We start from the raw sequence: 23,498 nt of genomic DNA, 5'->3' as shown, positions 1-23,498 counted from the left end.
GAAAATTCTTGAATTCTTTACTGGATATTGCCAAATAAGTTAATTGTTTAATTCCCACACCCAGTAATATATCCACCCCATGATAGGATAAACTTAGACAATCCACTGGGAGAAGGAAGGGGGAAAACTTATCTGCCTCCAAATTTCTGTACTTCAAAAGTTAACTAAAAATGGATTCCCCCTCTTCAGCCCGCTTCCCCCTCACACACACTCCCAGCTTCCTTTGTACCACTGACTGCACTTTATACAGTCATCTTCACAGCTCTTTTCTATAGCTGCTAGCAATTAAGTCCATAATCTTTTTGAAAAAAAGCCACCCTACATGCATGAGTTTAGCTTTATCATTGTACAAAGACAACGAATAAAGCTAAGCAAGGTGTATCCACAGCTCTGTCAACTAGACCTTTTTAAGCCACTGGAAGGTGGGTGGGTATGCATGTGCATGACTGATAATTTAAGAATTTCTTTTAAACAGTGCTCCATCAGAATATAGATTTAAGTTCAAGCCTTAATGAGTCACTGTAGAGGAATGCAATGTTGCATTTATCTTAGATTGATGGTAATTTCCCTAGTTTTGGCAGTGTGAAATTCAACTGTGAACAGCAACTAGATTCAGTCGAGACTAATATGAGAAGGCTGGGCATGGGAATTAAGAATCATGGTACTATGTCTACACTTCATTTAAAAAACCCAATATTGCACTAATTTTTCTGTTTTATTTTAGAGAATACTTAGTGTCAGTTTACTGTTTGAAGAGTATTTTAAAGTTCACCAGTTTGATGGCTAAAAGAAAATATTAAGTTAACTACCCATGGAAAAGTGTCAGTTTTGAAAACTGAAGGGATTAATTTAAAAACCTTCAAGTAAACGGCAGCTGTTCTTTTAGCTGATCCTATAGGTGGCAATTTGACAGGTTCAATCCATTAAGGAACCAAGGTAGTGTAATATTGCATATATCCACACTACATGAAACCACATCAGCAGTAAATAGTTAAAGTACTCTTAAAGCTTCTTTCCCTTCAGATAGGGAGTCTACAAAGTGATGGCCATGTTCTGAATTAAGAAACTAAGTAATGGTTAAAGTTACCACATTTAACTATTTATCTTAAATACAACAGGAAATCAAGAGGCAGCAGATTATTATGGCAGCCAGTGGAACAGGATAAAGGGGGGGGGGGGGGGGGGAGAATAGTCCGCAGGCTTCAAGAACATATTCTTGAGGGAAAGAACTGGAATATTCAATACACACAAGAGTCTTATTTCACAATCGACAGTGCCTGAACAGTTTTATTTATTGCTTAAAAATAAAGATATTTGTATTCATTAAAAAAGTGGCTTGTACTTAAGACAACCTTTTCCTTTAACTTTAACAGGCAACTATGAAAGATCTAGCGCATCTAAACATTGGTACATGGACAGGGTATATGACCTAAACTTTTATAGTGTTCGACCAAATAAAAACCCGTGAGACTTCAGAATGACAATTAAGGTGTCACGTGGCAAAACATAGCATCCAGAACCTTAGAGAAAGTAGGAGTTCCACTTAATGTAGTTTCCACAATCTCTAGGGAAATTTATGCCTTTTCACCAGGCAACCTGGCTCCCAAAATTTTGACCATATTCATGGAGTTGCAGAAGTCAAGACTTCACATAGCCTGCCTTCTACCAGGAGGTAAAGCAAGCTAGTGAGTTTCTTCACTTAACTCAGCATTTCATATAGTTATAAAATTGGTAATGCGTTAATTCACCAATACAAAGTGTAAATATGTGCAGCACTCATTTTTAGTTAGGGAAGTCTTTGTAATAGGTAAATAACTGAGTGATGTAAATAACCCTTCAATTTATCTTAAGATGCCCAAGCCATCTCTTTTCTCTATATCACTAAATCAAAGGTATCTAGTCATACTGTAAGCTGTTGTGAAACTAGCTTGGAGAGGTACCCAAAACAAGAATTTGTTTTAATGGCCCTCCTCTCCTGGATGAAGTAAAGCTAATCTCCAAGCATTTGTGTATGAATTTATTCTGGCCATTAGTTTTAGTATGTACACATGGGTGATGTTTCCTTTTGCTTTATTTTAATTGGGTACAATACACCAAGAAAATCCTGCTGTGTATGCTGGAATGTGTTTCACAGGTTTAAACTGTTTAAGAATATTTGAAATAAAAATCTGCTCAGCTAATAACTGAAGATGCACTTGTTCAAATTGTATCACCCCCAATAGCCATGCTTTTCCTGTCACATACTTGCTAAGTGGTGTGCTGAGGAGAACAGGAAACAGCTGTCCTTACTTGCACTGGACATAGTCCCTTCCTTTGTCACCTGACTGCCATTGCTCAGCTATCCCTGTCCAGCACAAGAAAAACATTCACCACCCCCAGGAGGACTGTAGTTATAGGCCACTCATGTTAGGGGATAATCAACAGGGATAAAAATAGTATGTGTGGGAATAAAAAGGAGGCAGGTAAGTAGGCATGGAAGATCATAGGTATAAAGGACACATGGCAAAGAAGCAAATGCTTATTTCAGCTTTAACTTCTGCCAAATTACTACTGTTCTGAAGTACCACAATATTCATCCTCTGAACTAATGCCTAGACTGGATATGCATCATACTGAATGTTGTCTGTATTCCTTGGAGAATAAAGTGTAAACACTATCCTCTGTTTTCATGTCAGAAGAAGGTAGCCAACTGCTAGACAGCTGCTCTTTTAGTGGAGGATGAAGTGATAAACAGCATATTTTCAATTTTATACAAGAACAAAATGTGTAAACACCCAAAAATATCACCCAAGATAACCAAACCCCTCACTTGGATTGTCCTTAATGCAGCACCATAGCAGCAGTCTGATCTGGGGAGCAAGAGTCTTGCTGCGCATTCTATTGCCTTTTCATGTGAGAGCAAAGGCAACATTAGCAGCACTGTGATTTACTGTCGGCCTTCAAGAGGTCTGGGTCCAGTTTTAGTTTGCTCACATCATTTTCTTCATTAGGAAAGCTTTTGTAGTTGGCAAGGATGTTTTCCACCAAGAATCGAGCAGCTTCATCTATGTTGATATTGTCCTGAAAAAGTGGAGTTAAAAGTCAGTCTTTTTACCAACAGATTATGGTCATACCTACCCATTGAAAGAGTTTGGCAAGTAATTTGCTGAAATTCTTTAACTTGACTTGAAGTCTATCCAAGCTGTTTAATACACTTAATATTCCTGTCTTCAGTGAAAGCTGCAAGTCCTTTAAAGCATAGGAAAGGTTGTCCAGAGGATAGGTTCACTTAATGGAGGGAATACTCCATGGCCCACTTTAGTGTACAGCAAAGGTAAGTAGGAGCTTTACTTAAAGGATCTGGTTCTGAAACATGGGCATTGTAGAAAGTCTACTGAAATTCCCCAGACTGTAGAGGAAAGGTGGTCAGGACTTACTGGCTCAGTGAAATTAAGAGGGGCTGCAGTGACTTGGACACTGTCCATTTAAGCCATCCCCGCAGATCCATCAATTCATAGAATACTAGGACTAGAAGGGACCTCGAGAGGTCATCGAGTCCAGTCCCCTGCCCTCATGGCAGGACCAAATACTGTCTAGACCATCCCTGATAGACGTTATCTAACCTACTCTTAAATATCTCCAGAGATGGAGATTCCATAGCCTCTCTGGTCTTACATTTCAAAGCCCTTTGTCTCCTCTGTTGCTTTGAGGAGAAAAAGTAACATGAATGAGAGTCTGTCAAAGGAATATATATATGTTGACCTCCATGATCATAGTGGGAAGCTTGGGTGGAACAAGAATTCATTATTTTGCAGACAAGGGGAGAGTATTTGTAGTTTGTGGGTCATATGAAAATCCACTGAAGAAAGCATATACAAGTCCTGTGTTTGGAGATGAAGATATCCAGGGATATAGGGCATAGTCAATCTTGAGTAAGGACTCTTCACTGACTTCACAGTACTTTAATTGAAATTTGATGGATGGATACAAATTCATATCCAGACACTTTGCTGTAAATATTGCGGGAGATATGGAAAGAAAGGACTTGAAGTGAGAAAATTACTATACTAAAATGGGAGCTTCTTAAAATGAGGCATTAGAGTATTAACTTGCCAAAGATTTTAATAATGGCTCTCACCACTTAAATGGTATCTAGAAACCAATAACTGAACTTTAGAATGAGTGGGTTTTGTGACTCATGTTAGGCTGCCAACTCACCCTCTGGTATACCAGCACACACACTACTAGATATTTACTTGGAAGATAAAATAAAGGCCAAAAAAGCATTCAAGTATTGCAAGATGGCTTGTCACCTAACCATTGTGGATTTATTACACGTTTTAAAACATTTAGGCTACTGGCAAGGCTTTATGTAATCAATAATGACATTAGAAAGACTGAATATTATGTCTTGCATGTTGAGGCCTTAAATGCTGACTTTCATAAAAGCTCAGAAATTAATTGTTATACCCCTTAAGGGGTTGTTTAGTTTCCTTTAACAGTAACAAAGACCTGTATTATCAAGGGCTCTGTGGGAATATATCACAGCCTTTTGTACTCTCAGCACTAATAAGCCCACCTAAAGGGAGGCTGCAATGGCATAAGGTATGTGTAAAACTTCCCTGCTGCTGACACTCTGCACTAGCCCTCTGGATCCAAGTAACCATTAGTGATGTCAAAGGTGTTTGATCAAGACACTCCAGTAGAATCGTCAGTGTAAGGTGTCCTCTGTACAATCTGCATGGTCCATGAGGAACCCTGTGACACTGAGTCACCTTATCCTGGCACAATTGTTATGCATATCCTGGCACAATTGTTATGCGTATCTTGCTACACAATTCCCCTGAAGGCAAGTTACAACAGCTCCCACTGCAACATGGGGATGCCATTTGCCCTCCACTGTACCAACATGAGCTTACACACTTGCACAGGGTGCATTTGGTTGTGATGGGTCACAGCCACCTATGTTCTGAGGCTGCAGGTTTAAAATTAGGTTGTGCCTTCTTACCTTGCACAGAGACAGGACCAAATATGGAATTTCTCTTACTAGATATTAAGCTAAATAGCCACATGTGCATCTTTGAGATTATCAAAAATATCCCCATTTCTGAAGGGGGCTTTGTTTGCCATTAGTACAATAGTGTTAGAATGTGGTTCATGTTGGACTGTAGATAGAGCAATGAAAGTAGTTGTGAATTCCAAGTTAAAATTAAGCCCTTTCTTTCCTCCAATATTTTCTTAATTTTGCGTTCACAAAGGAATTATGATTGGCTTAATATTTTGAGGTGGACTACGACAAACTTTAAAGCATTTTGATTGTTTTAAATATAAACATATGGGAGCAAGTTGAGAACTGACTTGTTTTCTGAGACGCAAGTTCTTGATTGACTCTGCCAAGAGAATCTCATGTGCTGTAGTTTCATCATGAAACGAAGTGCAGCTACGGCACTGTTTTAAGAGAACTTTGAACTCACTTTGGGTAGGCAGTAACTACCATTTGTTGATTAAAAAAAAGGTACTATTACAAACTAGGAACTCTAGATACTTTCCAGGGCACTTCATTATCCATTTTAGCAGTGCACAGCAACTCAAGAATTACATCCAACTGAAACTTCAAGAGAGATCTAAATGGTCAGGGAGAACAAAGTTCCCCTTAATGAAGTTTTAAGCTACAAAGCTTTGTTTAAAATGGTAGATACAAGAAGCAAGGCATTCACCAGTATGCCAACAATGCAGCTTCCTGCAGCAACAAACTGACAGGCAGTGTTCTTGCATTAGCAAGGTCTGTTAATGTTAGTGCACGCCATGTACATCATCTTTCCCTAAACTACTGTAGCCTCTCCTCCTCCCTCCCCCCCCCCCCCCCCCCCCCATCTCCTACTAGGTTTTCCTTAATGCAGTCTTCTCTTCACTTTCCAAGTTCTCCATCTTTGCTCTTAAAGAGATGCCCTTCCTTCTCTGCCCAGTCTCTTCTTGAAGGAGTCTTCCCTTCCCCCACTTTTCTGCTTCTCTTTTCACATACACGCTGCCAGGAACAGCCTTATCACATTTACATTCAGTTTTCCTAGGCTGACTCATCTCAGGCAGTTGAAGGGGAAGTGGGCAAATAAACTGAGGCCTTGTGGTTTGGATCCCTTGATATGCTGTATAAGTAGCCCAATAGTCTTCAAAAAACTCAGACTCAAATGAGTTAGTTTTTAGTGTGAAACATGGTCGATCAAGAGAATTGATAGGATCTCCCTTAGAGACTTTATTTAGCATAGAGGGTTTTTGTATAACCAGTAGATTACATGAAAGGATGGCTAGAATTCTGTACTAGCGTAACACACTGGCCACTTAAAGACTTGGCAAGAACGTTAGCCTATCCACAGAACTGACTGAACACAGCTTTTATTTCCAATTTTTCAGATTCAATTTTGCCCTTCTGTGCAATTAGTTTACCAGTTTGGTCATTCCCTATAGTTAATGACAGATTTTAAGAAAAAAAATCATGCTCCTTTATTTGTTAACAGAATAAAGCTTACCATACTAGGTGAACATGCACTTTGACACTAATTGTACATGCTACAGATATGGGCAACCATGATGTAACTAAAGTCGTGGCTCAACATCTGGTTTTAAAAAGCTTCCCTACAATTTTAGTTTTATGTCTTGCCTCCTTCCCCCCCACCTTCCACAATGAACAGGCAAATGAGTAGTACACCTGTGGCATAAACCCACATATCAGGAAGATAAACGGGACAAAATATGACAGTGTAACTAGTTCCACAACAAACAACTATTAGCTGAGATATTAGAGCCTGTCTCTAGGATCACTGAAACTAATACTTTGCACTCATTAAATAGAACTTTTAAAAGACCATCCTTATTTAAGGCAACTCACCTTAGCAGATGTTTCAAACCACCCAATAAAGCCACCTTCCCTGCAGAACTGGTCCATTTGAGAGGAATTCTGGCTGCCATCTTTTTTCTGGTCACACTTGTTTGCAAGGAGAACTGCAGGTATGGGGCTGCCATTTGGAAGGAGCACTTTACTGTCCAAGTCATGTTTCCACTTGGAAACAGCTTCAAACGTGGAGCCTCTTGTGACATCAAAGACCACAAGGGCACCGACTGCCTCCTTATAGTACACTCTTGTCATGTTACCAAAACGTTCCTGGCCTGAAAGACAAAGAGCAACAGTGTGAGGGATCACCAGATGTGTGTTTTAAGTTAGCAGAAGCTAGAGATATAAGTTGCCCTAATAATTAAAAACAAACAAGTTTGTCAGATTGAAAAACCAAGTGAACTTGTTTCAGTTTACCTAATGAACAATAAATTTGTACTTCATCCTAGAGTCAAAAATTTCAGTCAGCATACAAAGACCATTGCAATGCATATCAGAGTACGGTACAACTATTATATATATTGATGAATGCTTAGTATCTGACAAATAGTCAGTGGTAAGGATTTCTCTTGACTCCCATTAGGAGAATATGGCACTGATAGTGTCACTGAATTGCCAGAACGACATTAGGATTTCTTCAAATGGTTGGATCCTATAGTTGCACAGGTTTCAGAAAGCCCACAGTGGATTTATAGCACACTTCAATTTAGTAGCTAGTTCATAGTGACAAATGTTACTGCCATAGGCAATATTTAAGACTACCGTATCACCTTTCAGAGGGATAGCCGTGCTAGTCTGAATCTGCAAAAGCAGTGAGCATAAGCTTTCGTGGGCAAAGACCCACTTCGTCACGACTGCATCTGACGAAGTGGGTCTTTCCCCAGAACTGAAGCATTACCAGTCTAAGGATTTGTAATTATCTTAGTGACTTCAGTCTGTGCAGGAAATTCCTGTAACTCCTCTGTGGAGCTAGAATACAACATCTAGCTCTTACCAGAATATTCATAAAGGTGATACAAAAGCGGTGAGGAGTCCTGTGGCACCTTACAGACTAACTGAAGTGTTGGAGCATAAGCTTTCATGGGCAAACTTGCATACACCAGTTTTGTCATCACTTAACCAGGTTAAGGAACTGTAATTCACCAGCCTCGCAGTGGAAAGGGACATTTGCTTAGCTCAATAATTGCTTTAACCAAGAAACCCTGCAGAAAGAGGTAGAAGTACCACCAAGGTCTCCATTTCACAGATGAATGACTGCTTGGGAAGTTTACACCTGCATATAAGCAGTTTGTTTACGAAGTTTGTATTTTTGGTATGAATAAATAAGTACTTTGCTTTATAAAGATAGACTGTCACTGCACTGGGGAGATCAAGACAGCAAGTGTTGAACTGAAATCAGACCTACTCAGGTGACCACGAGTCCAAACCCCAACGTAAAATCCATGGGCACCTGCTCTGAAAAAGGTGCACATAATGTGGGTACCCTCAAGGAGGCCACAAAATGGTCAGAGGCAGTTACTACATGGTGTGTCAATTTGAGGTAACAGTAGAAGTCTCCTGTCCTTAGGGAGACCAAGTGCATTGCAACAAACATTACTGTCCCTTTCCTAGAAAGGGACAAGTACTCAAACATTTGTTACTACCAAGAAGTGGCTGAACATCTGGAGTTTATGAACCCATTTTTAAGTTAAGGTCCATTTTAAATTTAAGTCTTTTCTCCAGAGTGCTTTTGAACAGTGAACCACTTCAGAGAGTGAAACAAGGAACCACAGTTAGAACTAGGGATGTTAAACTTAGTTTTATCAACTAGTCAATGGATTTCCCATCGACTAGTTGATAAGTGGAGAAGCCACAGTGGGGTTTTAGATGTATTAAGAGCCTGCTGGCTCTTAATACATATAAAAGGCTGAAGTGCAGCAGGGGGTACCCAGTGAGCCAGAAATCAGCCAGCCTGGCTTGTGCCAAGTCCCCCTGCTGTCCTTCTGATTTTTAAATGTATTAAGAGCCCACAGAGGCACAGCATTCCTTCCACAATTCAAGGGTACTTTGGTCACAGACTGAGACAGAAGTGTGCAAGTTTGCATCAAAGCATTTAAAAAAAGGGGGGGGGGGCGCGCCACGGTGCATCTTGAAGTGAGGCCATAGCCGAGTGAGCCATCCCTAGTCTTTTCAGTTTCTTTGGTTGATGATGATCCCAGGTAATTTACTGCCTCTGCAGCTTCTGTTAACTATACAATGCATATGTGGATATTACTAATAAACATGATGCAAGCGGACATAACATACAGGAAGAATGGAGGGGCAGGGAATCAGTGCTGGGCTCAACATGCCTGCGCTGTTTGGGGGGTGGGGGGGGGGGGAGGTGCAGAGAAACAGAGCTCAGCTGGGCTGCAAGAGTAAAGAGGTGACGGGTGCTGGGCTGAGCTGCATGGAGGAGATGTGTGGCACTCAGAGCTCAGTTTGGCTGCAGGAGGAGGGAGGTGCAGGGAGCCAGGGCTAGACTCAACAGGAGGGAGGGGCAGGAAATCAGAGCTGGGCTCAGCAGTTGTGGGGCTTGGGGGGGGGGGGAGGGGTGGTGCAGGGAAACAGGGCTCAGCTGTGCTGTGGGGGAGGCAAGCCCTGCACTGGTTCCCTGCATAACTGGGCTGAGGTGAATGGGGGAAGGCATAGACAACAGAAGTGCAACTCAGCTGGGCTGTGAGGGGCTACAGAGAACTGGTGCTGCACTCCCTTGGATTGTGAGGGATGGTTTTGGGGGAGGTGCAGGGAACCAGCGGGGGTGGGCAGATCAGCAGGGGAGGGAGGTGCAAAGAAGCCTAGTGGGGTGAAGGGAACCAGGAGTCCTGAAATGACCTCCCCTGGTCAAAAAAATAATAAAAAAACCCTCTTCTGGGACCAGTCAGGTCCAGAGGGTGCCAGACCAGGGAGGTCCAACTCCTACCCAAGTCCACTCATTGCACCCTTCCTTCTAGCCAGATACCTTCCCCCAATCTGCTCCTGCTGCCACCTCCTGGAGTGCCTGTGCCATGCCGGGTCTCCCAAGCCTTGGCCTGGGCAGGGCGGAGGATGCAGCCCGGTGAAACTGAAAATTTATTTTTTAATATGCATTTATATTTTTGGGCTGCAAGAACACAGTACTGGAAAAAAAAAAAAACAGGTTCCAACTAAAGCAAAAAGTTTGGGAAACCCTGGTCTAGCCAGCTTTCTATCCATCTTATAGTTCATTTATCCAATCCACATTCCCTTATATTCTTGCCAGAAAGTTTGTGGGTGACCATATCAAAAGCTTTGCTACAGCTGGCACTGGGGGATTTGAGGGGACCAGAGACAACTTATTTGCATGTTTATCAATTGCTTAATGAATATGCAAATTAATGTTGCTGGTCCTCCGAGAGCTCATGAATGGATTTACTAGTCCCTGTGTCAAAAAGTTTGGAAGCCCCTGATCTAGAGTAATATTGTAGTGTTCACTTAAAAATATTTCAGATATATATATATATATATATATATATATATATATATATATATATATATATATATATATATATATATATATATAAATCCCGATTTATAAGAGAGAGAGAGAAAAATATATGTACTTTCGTAAAAAAGCACCATTACCCTACAGTATGTAAGATGTAGCCATCAATTGTGTGTTCACTTTTTTGATTGTATCCCTTTGATATGGTCATGCCAATTTTCTTCCACAATTTGATCTGAGCAAGTGGGTCTGGCCCATGAAAGCTCATCACCTAATAAACCATCTTGTTAGTCTTTAAAGTGCTGCATAGTCCTGTCTTAAACTACACTTACTGTAGGAACAAAAGGCATGTTATCCTGAGGTATCTGAACAATCACTCGGGGTTGAACTTCATTTTCTAAATGCCTACACTTTGTGAAAAATGGGAACTTTAACTGTCACTTAAAGCTCTTAAGTCAGCTTAGGAGGCAACACTAAAGATTAAAAACACAATGGCTGTCTAGACTGGCATGATTTTCCGGAAATACTTTAACGGAAAAACTTTTCCGTTAAATATATTTCCGGAAAAGCGCGTCTAGATTGGCAAGTGCCTTTGTGCAAAAGATTTGCTTTTGCACAAAAGCATCCGTGGCCAGTCTAGACACGATTTTGCGCAAGAAAGCCCCGATCGTCATTTTAACCATCGGGGCTTTTTTGCGCAAAACAATTCTTCCCTTTCTATACTGGCCCTCTTGAGCAAGTATTCTTGCGCAAGAGGGCTTTTTCCTCAGAGTTGGAAAGTATTTGTGCAAGCAGCACTGATTTTGTACATTAAAGTCAGTGCTCTTGTGCAAATTCAAGTGGCCAGTGTAGACAGCTGGCAAGCAATATTTCATTTGAAAGTAAAATAAACCTCAGTTTGTACAAGACAAATGTTAGTCATTGAAGCCAATGATTCGCTCACTTTAATAAGTACTGCATGATTATTATACCAGTGATTGCTGTACTTTGAAACAGCACTATATTTCTACGATGTAGCGAGACAGATTTACTAAATCTAGTATTACCATCAGTCACAATTCTTCCTCTAAAGAATCCAACTATTTAGAGCAAGTTCCAGGTGAGGATTTTTCTACAAAGAAAAAAAAAATCTTCAAACTGAAATAGAGAGGAAAAGATTAAGCTGATGCTATATTATACTTCCCAAATATCACATTAAAATGAAAGAGGAAAAGTTTCTTCAGTTGCATTTTCTCTATTGAAATAGAGGTGACATCCTTAAAGAGGATCCTGTTGCCTTTAACTGAACAGGCTGTATTCGAAGGATAGGTTAACATCTCAATTTGGATAAAGATTGAAGTTGGTATGCCTGATAACACCCAATGATACACCTACTGGAGTAACAAGAATACTATACTGGCTATTTAAGTTTGTGATTTTTATTTAAGTTTGTGATTTTTAAAAGATCTTTAAATATCAAAAAGTTAGATAAAGGTAAAACTAAGTTTCACAGCTTCCTTCAATTTACTTTGAGCAGCCTGGAATCTAAGTTGAGTGCCAAATGAAGATTAAACCAAACTGATCTCCTCTGTCAGCCATCTTTATAGGGATCCATACTATGGTAAATGTGCACTGGACAATATTGCTAACCTCAGACTTTATTGGAAGCTGGAGTTCAATGACGTTAAAAGGAATGCCGATGGTAAGACTTTCCCTCCCTGTTGCTTATTCCAACACTCCACCCACCTTTGGATTGCTCCACTCAAAGTTCTCCTCCATTATCAAGTTCATGGTTCGTGTCCTGACTTCAAAGCACACCAATAGGCAAAGCCTAAACATTTTTGAACACCCCCCACACCATCTACTGTACAGCATCATCCTTGATATCCTACTTGGATGCTTCTACAGACTGATAACCACAAATTAACCTCCCCCGCCCTTAAGGAACTAAAATATGAAGCTGCAGAACTACTAATACCTGATGCAGAGGCTGATTTCAGTGATCTGCCAGTCATCAGTACCTATAGAAAAAGAACAGAATCAGATAATTGACTCTTCCCCAGCAAATTGTTTAAGACATGACTTCCCTGTGCAAGAGCTAAGGAGTAAAATACTTTGAGGGTGCCAACAAGCATGTGATTAGGGTTAGATACAGTGATTATAGTTTATTTGGACTGTCAGAAAAGCAAGCCATTATAGGATAAAATGACAGAAAGTGAGAGAATATGAATAAGTGGTCAGTTCACAGTGGATACAAACATCACACCTCCTAGAACAGACCTTGAAGTGTTGCACATTCAAGAATGATTTGAAAAAAAACTGAACTGAGTTTGTATTTGATACAAGATTATTATGTTCAAAGCAGACTGAGGATTTAGAGGGAATCTCACAAAACTGAGTGACTGGCCAACAGAATAGCAGATGAAGTTGTAGGTTGATAGATGCCAATGTAATGCACATCAGAACTCAATCCCATCTACATATGATGCCATCGTGGTTTTAGTTTAGCTGTTGGCACTCAAGATCTTGGCATCACTGTGATTAGTTCTCTGAAAACTTCTTGTCCGTGTGCAGCAGCCATCAATAGTTCCTAAAGTTAGTAGACTATTATGGAAGAACAGATATTTTTCTGTCCTAACACCCTTACAGATTTGGACCTGCAGTAGTGTTTGGTTCTGGTTCAAATCCCACTGCCCCCTTCTCAAAGGATAGAGGAATTTGAAGAGATTCCAGAAAGGACAAAAGTGATCAACAGTATGGAACAGCTTCCATAGAAGGATATTAGAAAGAGTGCTGTTCAATTTTAAGAGATACAGAGGTCTATAAAATCATAATTGTATAATGTATTATCTTCCCACAATTCAAAAAGCTTGGGGTTACCCAATTAGCAGACAGGTTTAATTTACAAAAGAGGACGTACTCTCCACACAGTGCACAATTAATTGTGGAACTCATTGTGTTGCATTGTTGGGATGGCCAGGAGTATATCTGGGTTTGGAAAAGAACTGGAGCCACTGATGGACCTGTCCTCCAGGAACTTTAGTCAAGAGTCAGGAATGTAACCTTCATACTCACAGTGATCCTAAATATCTAATTGCCAGAAGCCTTAAGTGGAAGGCTAGAAGTGGGTGAATCACTCTAGGAAGATTACACAAAACTAAGGATGTTAAAAGGTGTTTAATTTTGTAAATCTGTAACAGCTGCAAATTTCAGCAGTTACACATTTGCATGGCAGCAGCAAGTGAGAGCCAGTGCTTGTGAAGCTGGCTTTTAAGCTGTCTTCATGCAAGCACAGGCTCCCACCTGCCTCCCCCCACCGGAGATGGGGTGGGGAGGAGAATTGTAGGATGACTGGTTGTCTTTAGTCAGTGTAACTTAAAACAAGTTAGAATGGAAAAAGTAGGACCCCATCCTGTCATCTTGTATTTTGCATCCTCTCCCACTGAAATCTCTTCAGAGCCAGTTCAAGAAGCCCTGTGGATCACAAAGTCTCTAAGGGTATGCCACACTGATGCAACAAGTTTCAAAGCCTTTGTTCTGTCTCAGGCTCACTGACTAAAAATAGCAATGCAGGTGGTTCCTAAGCTTTGAGACCCTCCCTCATCACCAGCTTCCGGCACAAGGATTAACACCTACATTAGTAATTTGTCTCATAGCATGAGCCCAAGACATTTAATCCAGGCTCAGACTTGCTGTTACATTGGGTTTCTCTGCATAGCATATATACCCAGGAGAAAACCCAAGGACAGTGAGCCAAGTACAGCCCATAGATCAAGTCAGATCCTTCCCTACAAGGATGCTGAGCCAAGAGAGCATGCACCACATTTCAAACATTGGAACAACCTATTGTGAGCAGCAACTCAGAGGCAGAGTTTAGAAATGTACTGCCCCCTTTTTCAGATCAAATCTGATGGCTTTTGAAGGCTAGTGAGAAAATACTTGGAAGAGTTTAAATATACATCTGAAAGGAAATGCAGTAATACTGTGAACCTTTCTGGGAACGGGAATTTTTTAGTTTGATTTTATCAGGCCTCATTTAATTCTTTATGGAGCATTGCTCAGCATAGCTGAAAGAATGCTTTCTGCTCTTTAACTACAGCAGCAGGTGCTTCAGGAAAGCATTAAGCAGAGGATCTGAAGTGAAGCAGAAAATATCTTGAGGGATATTGTTTTCTTTAATGAAGGTCTTCCTTACTGGCGGGTCGGAGTCAAAGGAGCTCTCTTCCATAATTATGCATCAGTCCCACTGGCAATGCTTCAAGCAGAATGAAATTTTATCATGGTTAGACATATCTAGGCTAGTTTTAGTATAGCCTAGATATGCCCAGCATAGGTGACAATAGTAGCAGAGAGGTGTTAACAAATCTAGTTGCATCAGTACAAATCAGAGAAGCTGAAGACATACTGTGGTGGTTAGCCAGTGTTGCCAGGTCTACACTAATGGATTAACACTAGTATGGCTATGCTGATTCCGATCTCAAATCTCACCATAATTTGCAGTACCCTTTGGTAACTGACAGCAACAGAGGAAGGCATATTACATTCTGGATGATGTAATGCATGTCTGACAAATTGCAGAGCCATAAGACAATTCATTCAACAGGCTAAATTAAACAGCTCAAGAAGCTGGTTTACAGGAAGACAGGCAAAGGACACACTTAACATTAAACCCAGCAGCTGGGTGGAGGTGAGCTGGTTATAAATATGTAAGGGGAGCAGAAAAAAAGCAAGTCTGACTTCCAATTCACCCATGTGCCCAAATTAGGGTTACCACGTTTAAGTGGAGAGTAGTGTTAGACCTCAGGTTAAGGTTACCTTAAAAGTCCTATTGTCTAAATCTCTTCCCATAAATTTCCCCATATATTAGTAGTAGCAGCGATACAAGTTAGAGTTTCTGAAAAGTATTTATGCAACAGTAAAGATATTAGATGTGATCAGAATGACAGCATCCCCTTTAGTTACCAGTATTCATTTATAGCCAATACAATATGGTACTGTACATAATCAACATTACATGGTAGATGTGTTTGTCATGAGTTAATTTGCCAGATCCTGAGTTTAATTAAATAATGTCCCTATATCAGCAATGATTTAGGCTAGAGACTTCCTGAAGTGTTTTTGAACAAACACGCTAGCTGTTTTAAAGATTTTAAAAAGGAAGCTATAGTGTTAGTGAAGCTATAGAGCATACAAGTCTGAAGCCAAGTGCCATGCTTCTATGGCAGCAATTCCCCCAATCACCAGTCTGTGGCCTGGTGTTGGATCATGAACCGCTGGCTGCCAGGCAGCAGCAGCTCTGGGGACCGGAGCACACCACCTAGTGCCTCCCCTCCTGCCAGGGCTGTTGGGAGAGGCATGTCCTGCCCTACCTCTCAGCCAACCAGCACAGACAGAGGTGGGGTCTCCTCCCAGATGCAGAAGATCAGTTCACTGCATGGCAGGAGGGCCACAGAGCCCAGCATAGCAGCCTTAGAGCAGCCATGACCCAGGCAACAGCACTCACCTGGGAGTCAGCACAGGGCTGGGGGGGAGGGGGGGGGGAAAGAGAGAAGAGAAGGGAGGACAGGGCAGGCACTGGGGGCTCAGCTAGTGCTGGGGGACTCTTAAGGGCTGGCACAGAGCACATGGCTAATACTGGGGGGCTAGTGTGGGAGATTCTAGGGAAGTGAGGCTGTGGAAACAGGAGGCTGACAGGGGGGTGTCTGGTGGTGGGGGATGGCACTGGGAGGATTAGGTGCAGGGGACCCTGGGGTCAGCAGCTGGCACTGGGAGCACACTGAAGGGTTCTAGAGGTTAGGGCTGGCACTGGAGGCTCAGGGAGACAGGGCTTTTGGAGGATGGGTAACACTGTATTTGAATAATATGCAAATAAAATGTTGCTGATCCACTGTACAAAAAAAGGGGAGGGGGGGGGGGGAGTTAGAAAAAGCCATGTATATTACCTCTTCAGTCACTTAGCTTTTTCTAGAGATCTTAGGATAGAAGTTGAATTTTGGTTTAAAAATTAAACTTCAAGCTATGTACCTGCCTAGCCTCTATCACATGAAGTTACATGATATGCAGAGAATTTGACAGATCTAGTAAACCTCGTTCTGTTGGGGAATCAGTGGCATCAGATAATCTAGACCACAAGCTACTTCCTAACACTAGTTTCCGGTTCCAAAATTTGATTAGTAATCTACTGTTCGTGACTGGAAGTCTGATGCTCACATACTGTGAATACTGTGTACCGATGTGGTCTCCTCACCTCAAAAGAGATATTTTGGCCTTGGAAAGGGTTCAGAAAAGGGCAACTAAAATGATTAGGGGTTTGGAACAGGTCCCATATGAGGAGAGGTTAAAGCGACTGGGACTTTTCAGTTTAGAAAAGAGGAGACAGAGGGGGGATATGATAGAGGTCTATAAAATCATGAGTGGTGAGGAGAGGGCTGATAAAGAAAAGTTATTTATTAGTTCCCATAATAGAAGAACTAGAGGACACCAAATGAAATTAATGGGTAGCAGGTTTAAAACTAATAAAAGAAAGTTCTTCACACAGTGTGTTGTCAACCTGTGGAACTCCTTGCCAGAGGAGGCTGTGAAGGCTAGGACTATAATAGAGTTTAAAGAGAAGCTAGTTAATTTCATGGAGGTTAGGTCCATAAAAGGCTATTAGCCAGGGGATAAAATGGTGTCCTTGGCCTCTGTTTGTCAGAGGCTGGAGAGGGATGGCAGGAGACAAATCGCTTGATCATTGTCTTCGGTCCACCCTCTCTGGGGCACCTGGTGCTGGCCACTGTCGGTAGACAGAATACTGGGCTAGATGGACCTTTGGTCTGACCCAGTATGGCTGTTCTTATGCTAAATTCTAGAGTCATCTTCTCCCCCCCCCCCCATCCCCTTCCCAGTTAGCTTCCTATTTGCGAACTATCCAATAGATTCAAGCAGTCTAATGGATTTTTACATCCCTAATGCAAAATCTATTTTAATTGGTTAACCAACTAAGAAGGAGTGCTCCAGCCCAGCCTAAGTAGCCCCTGCCTACAGTGCACTGCAGCCACCCTGCTGCAGAAAGGGGCTGCTCTGGAGGCCTGAGGGGAAATAAGTGGATGCTTGGTCAATTAATGGTGTCTGTTAACTCCAAGCCTCCTCCCAGGGAGTAGGGTTGTGCAGGCAAGGGAGGCTTTGCTGCAGCTCTGCAGTATAAAGGTAAGCTAGCTCTATACTGCAGAGCCCACAGCATGGGCAACATTTAATGGCTGAAAATCTCAGTTTTTACCCCAATACATAACATCCCTAGCCCCTACCAGCTATGCACTCTTTAGGGCTGGAGTAACCCCCTGCCCATAACAGGCAGGGGGCTTCTTCAAACCCTACTCGTTAACCAGAACTGGTAAGCATCACCTTATGGCTGATGCTTACTGGTTAAGTATTCACATCCTTACAGGCTGCCCGACTTGCGACGTGACGTGATTGACTCTGGGGATAGCGTCACAAATTGGGATCATTGTAACTCAAGCCCGCATTTACGACAGATGTTGTACGCCATCGTAAATCGAAGGATTTTGGCTCCTTCCGTACTTATGGAAAAGGTCAAACTGGGTCATCGTAAAACAGGGGCTCCTGTACTTTGGATTGTTAACATCTGCTCATTGGAGGCTTCAGGTAAAGAGATGTGCAACTGTTTCTGCTGCCTGAAGCAACAGTATAAAGTAATTAAAACTTGAGCAATATCTTTAGCCAGACATGCACCACATGGAAAGTATTTGCAGCAATCACTTTTTGCAAGATATTCATTAGCCTATTTCAAACTGAGCAACTGCTCATCTCAAAAATCCGATTTTTTTGCCTTCTACATACCCATTCAGATACATCATTTCTGGCTTATTTCGTTAGTCACAACACAACAGACCTGGCCAAATAGTTCAGTAGAATGTGTTGAGACAATTCATAATTATGCAGATGTGAAACTGTCTAAGTCTATAGTGCAGTTTTGCACCTGACCAACAAGCCTAGTTCAGCAGGATACTGGTTGACTAATTTAATGTCTCATTGCAGAGTATTAGAGTAACATGCTTCCTGAAGCTGTGCCTTTACTGACAAAATGAGGTCTTCTCAACTAGAGCTAGCAGAAGGAAAAGCCCTATTCAAGGAAAGGCACATGTAGTTAATTTCTCATGTGGACTCCCCATAGACTTTAATGTGACCTGCTAACTCACATGAATGATGAACTGCCTTATTCAAGGTTGATAAAAATCCACCACCACCTAACACAAATGAACAATCCAGTAAACAAAGCTTAAGACAGCTGAACTGGCAAATTGCCAGACCACAAGTTGATGAAATGCCTCATGCCAAATTAAACAGACATCTTTCAATCAACCAATGAGTACCAGTGGCAAATCTGTAATGGCCCAACCTACTCTATGCCAGAAAGTTAGGCTCTCAACTGTATTGCTCAGGAATGCAAAAAAATCCATTATCCCTGCTTAAGTGCACGTAGGCAACACTAGGATGATGAGAAAGTTCTTCCCTCAACCTAGTTACCACCTCAAACCACTCACCTGTGTAGGTACTGCTATGCTGATGTGTTGCAGTAGTGCCACTAACATTTCAGATTCAGACAAGCCCTGAGAAGGGCTAGCCATAGCTTCCACTAGGTCTTGTGAAATGAGAAAGGAAAAAGCCCAGCAGATGCCTCCCTCCTTTAACCAACCCATACCCAGAACAGACTAGAAACTCTTTATAACCTAAGTGGTATCTAATATGCAGTTGCTGATCAGTTTGTATACACTTAACCATGGGCATTCTGCACAAACTTACTAGTTCTATGTAAGCAAGACACCCTCCCCCACCATCTGACAACTTCCTCCAGCATTTCTGAATTCCAGCTGTAGCTAGTTGAAGTGACCAAAAAGAAAGGGTTGCAAAGAATAGTCTTAGCTAACTGTTGTTTCTGTTGGCTTACAATGACAGGCCCAAAGATAAGGTTGCCAGTTGCTATTTAATGCGTATATGCACCCAGGAGTACTTTGAATCTAGGAGCTAGGACACCCCCCCCCCTCCAAAAAAGAAACCATTTGCTGTAGTAAGAGTCAGGCCAACCATAAACTCAAGGTACAAAAAGCCAGTCTAATGACTACCAGAAAGAAACTATTCTCTGGGATGCAAGGGGAGGTCTTATGTAGACCTTTGTGTAGCTCCCTTCTCCATGGCCTTAACCCATTCCCATTTAAGTCCTCTCAGAAGTCAATTTGAAAACAAAAATCACCTCTTGTTTAGAGGGCTCTAGAGTGTGGGAGTCATTTGTTCTGACACTGAAGATGCCTACCTCCTTGGCCTCTCTCCAAAGCATGGGAGAGTCAGAATGTAAATTCTTATTCCCCACCCAGCAACTCTTCACAGCAATTAGTTGCCCCAATGCACCCTCTCCCTGTGTTTAACCTTTTCAAGGTGTACTCCTAAAGTATTGTTTTAGTCTGCTGAAAACAAGCTACTCCAGTATCAGACTTCAGGCTTAACATACCCCATGTTCTCATAGTTGATGTTAGATGTCATAACCGACTAGTTGAGTAACGACATGAAATCTATCCAATAGTTGTGCATACGATAAGTCCCCAGGGGCAGGGCTGACAACCAGTACCTCCCAGCCCCACTCCTGGGGAGCTGACTCTCTGCCCTGCTGCCACCTTGGCAGCAGACAAAGTGAGATGCTTTCACTTTTGAGCTCTGTGGGTTATAACTGAAATCTAGAAATGTTTTAAAAGTGACAGGAGAATCTTAGCTGTTGTCATGGATTGCAGAAGCTAAGGCTTTACAGAAAAAAGCCACAAGAGATCGAACAAGAGCCAAAACACACAGGGGCAAATGAACTAGGCGATATAGTAAGCTAGTTGTGCTATAACTGCAAAGCTAGGTTTCTTTAGCAGTTCTGTATTTTGCCCTGGACAGCTGGACTGTGGGGTGCTGCACATTGCTTTTATTCTAACAGTTCTTGCCTCTTTTTACAAGAATTTTCCAGTCCCTGAATAGCTATTTCTGATAGGAACTCCTGCCAAAACAGTACATGTATTGAGGGGAGGAGTAGAAAAATAAAAGGCAGCTACTAGGCAGAAGAAACAGACGTATTGTCTACCTGCAGTTAGATTGACCCACTCTGCTAGGATTTCTTCCACATCCAATTGTAGCAGACAATTATATCCTACTTTGACTAATGAGTGGTAGTCAAAAGTCCTTATGATGGTCTTCATGTTTTACAACATTTTGGTATTTATCTAGTTCCAGACTCTTGGGAGATCTCACCTTTTTGCTGCATTAAAGGAACATTTGCAAAACGCCATTATACATGGTGCCGAGTCACAGGTGGAGGTAGGGAACAGGACAAGAGTGGATTTTGACCTTCTAGAAGGGCCAGGAACTAGTTGTCAACTCTAAGCCCATGATTTTGCTGAATTAACCAAGACCGCATGCATCAGGACAGTTCTATTGGAAATTTGTTTGCAATTAACAGTATACATCACCATCATAAATGTCTTCTCATGGTGATGATGAATAGTGCTTGATTTTCTAGTATTCAGCAAGTAAGTGCTCACTTTTGGAATCAAAAAATCTTATTTGGAATTCAGAGCTACTGCATATGTTCCAGAAGGCTTATAAAATGAAGCTGTAACAACTAATAGTATGCATAATGTTGTGAGGGAGAGAAGGAAGATATCAATGCAGTGCAGTAGATAGTATGGCTAAGAAGATTCACATCAAGTTTTATAGTACAGTGAATAACAGCAAGAGAGTAGATAAAGTGCCATAGAGATTGAATTCAGGCTCTTAAAGAAATAAAGGATGAGATGTCTGAAAACTGAACCAAAGCAGACAGCTTAGAAATACAGAGCCATCAGTGGTAAGAGGAATAATGCTATTGGACTTTAAATATGGCTGCTCAAGCAGACACCTGAATTTTAGTGCTGCTAAGTCAACAGGGTGATGGAATGGGACTAGACGCATACATAGCAAATCCTGCAATGACATCTGGTTTAGACAGACTGAAGGGGGGGGTTTGGAACCCCCACTATGGTGCCAATGTTACTGCTGAAGTTGACCAGCTACACAACTGGGTGCAGTAGCTTTGGCTCTTTCAACAGTAAACTTTCATATGAGAAACTATCTGCACAATATGAGCGAGTTTGCTAGATAGTTAGATTAGAGCAAGATTACCAATACCTAGGCTCCTGAGAGCAGCAACTAATCAGGGGTGTACCCAGAGGGTAAACAGAGGAAGTGACAATAGGCATTTACAATTTAACAGATTAGTCAGTTGAGTTATGGAGTACTACTGCCCACAAAAGGGCATGGGGGACCCCCAAAACCATATAAAGAGAACAGGGGCTTCTGATCTGACATGGAGATAACTGCGCTCAGCAACATCGGAATCTCCAATGTCAGGCAGTGTACCCATTCCAACAGACAATGAAGAGGCAGCTTACAGGGGGGTACTAGGCTGAAGAGGGTACCTGCTTGAGATTTGTGCACTAACCCCTCCCTGCAAAGTAGTCTCTCTTAAGAGGTCCTAAAGAGAGGACTTCCATCAGATCAAAGACATCTTCATCTTCCACATGACAGCTAGGCTGTGTCTAGACTGGCAAGTTTTTCCCCACAAAAGCAGCTGCTTTCGCGGAAAAACTTGCCAGCTGTCTATACTGGCCACTTGAATTTCCACAAGAACACTGACGATCTTATGTTTAAAAAAACAAAACCAACAGAAAACAAAAAAACAATGCTTCTTGCGGAAATACTATGCTGCTCCCATTCGGGCAAAAGTCCTTTTGTGCAAAAGGACCAGTGTAGACAGCTCAGATTTGTTTTGCGCAAAGAAGCCCCGATCACGAAAGTGTCGATTGGGGCTTTTTTGCGCAGAAGCATGTCTAGATCGGCACAGATGCTTTTCCGCAAAAAAGTGCTTTGGCACGGATGCTTTTCTGCAAATCTAGACGCTCTTTTCCGTTAAAAGCACTTGCAGAAAATCATGCCAGTCTAGATGTAGCCATACAATCTACTTTATTACAAGATGCAAATGCATTGCTTAGCATTGGCACCACAAGACAGGCATTTTAGATTATGGAAGAGCTGCTTGAGTCATGAGTATGACCAAAGAATTCTTATAGTAAGAATTTTGCCAGTAGGCAGCCTTTGCTAGTACTAAAACAGCAATAGTTAGCTTTTAAGTTGCATTAGGTAAAAAAAGTTTACATTCTGCTGGATCATGTGTTATTTGTCCAGGATCTGAAACACTGAACGGGACCTTTTCTGTAAGTATATGATGCCAATCTCCAAAATATAGTTGGCTGCAGCTAACATTGACAGTTGCATAGCCATTGGAATCATTTAACCTGAAGACTGTCAGATTCAGTTGTTTTATCATCAGTGACAAAGCAAAATCAGTCTTGTCAGCAACTCTGCCTCGGGAGGGCCCAGAAGGAAGACAAATTAAACCCTGGCTTTAGCCTTGACAAATAGTAGCCATTTGGCTGTATTGCATAAGTCTACATTTTTAATGTGCCTCAATATACCCTGCCAGGCTTTTTTTCCCCCTTTTAGAGAGGGTGGCTAAGTGTGCATTGGTAAAAGTGTGCATTGGTAAAAGTTCACCAGCCAGAATCTTGCACATAAGAACAGCCATACTGGGTCAGACCAAAGTCCATCTAGCCCAGTATCCTGTCTGCCCAGTGACCAATGTCAGGTGCCCCAGAGGGAGAGAACAGAACAGGACAGCCAAGATATCCTTTTCCAATCATTCATTTCCAGCCCGACAAGAGTCTACCCATTCTGGCTAACAAACATCTATGGACCTAAAGTCCATGAATTTATCTAGTTTTCTTAAACACTGTTGATGTCCTGGTCTTCACAACAGCAGCATTGCACAGTAGTATACTACTGCTATATTCTGGAAATTGGCATCATACATTTATCAACGTGTTCCACAGGTTGACAGTGTGGCGTGAAGAAAACCTTCCCATTGTTGGTTTTAAGCCTGCTATCTAATTTAATTTGGTGAGGCCTATTCACTTCAACACCAGTCATGATTTTATAGACCTCCATCATATCCTCCCCTTAGCCTCTTCCTCTAAGATAAAAAGTCTCAATCTTTTTAATCTCTCTTCATATGGCACTCGTTCCAAACACCTGTTTGTTTTTGTTGCC

At 41.7% G+C, this 23,498-nt stretch overlaps 1 protein-coding gene across 1 annotated transcript in view; it reads right to left on the bottom strand.

The window, feature by feature from the left end:
- Positions 1-1,256: 1,256 nt before the first annotated feature.
- Positions 1,257-23,498, bottom strand: part of RAB32 (RAB32, member RAS oncogene family) — a 41,621-nt gene continuing 19,379 nt past the window's right edge. The window contains exons 2-3 of the mRNA XM_006111297.4: positions 6,863-7,140; positions 1,257-3,060 (exon numbers count right to left, since the gene is read on the bottom strand). Of these exons, the coding sequence (XP_006111359.1) occupies positions 2,911-3,060; positions 6,863-7,140 (428 nt within the window). The 3' untranslated portion in view covers positions 1,257-2,910. The remainder of the gene's footprint in view (positions 3,061-6,862; positions 7,141-23,498) is intronic.

Source organism: Pelodiscus sinensis, chromosome 3 (assembly GCF_049634645.1).
Source record: "Pelodiscus sinensis isolate JC-2024 chromosome 3, ASM4963464v1, whole genome shotgun sequence".
In the NCBI taxonomy this organism is placed as follows: Eukaryota; Metazoa; Chordata; order Testudines; family Trionychidae; genus Pelodiscus; species Pelodiscus sinensis.
The sequence above is the reverse complement of the archived record's forward strand: the minus strand, read 5'-3'. Positions and strand labels throughout refer to the sequence as shown.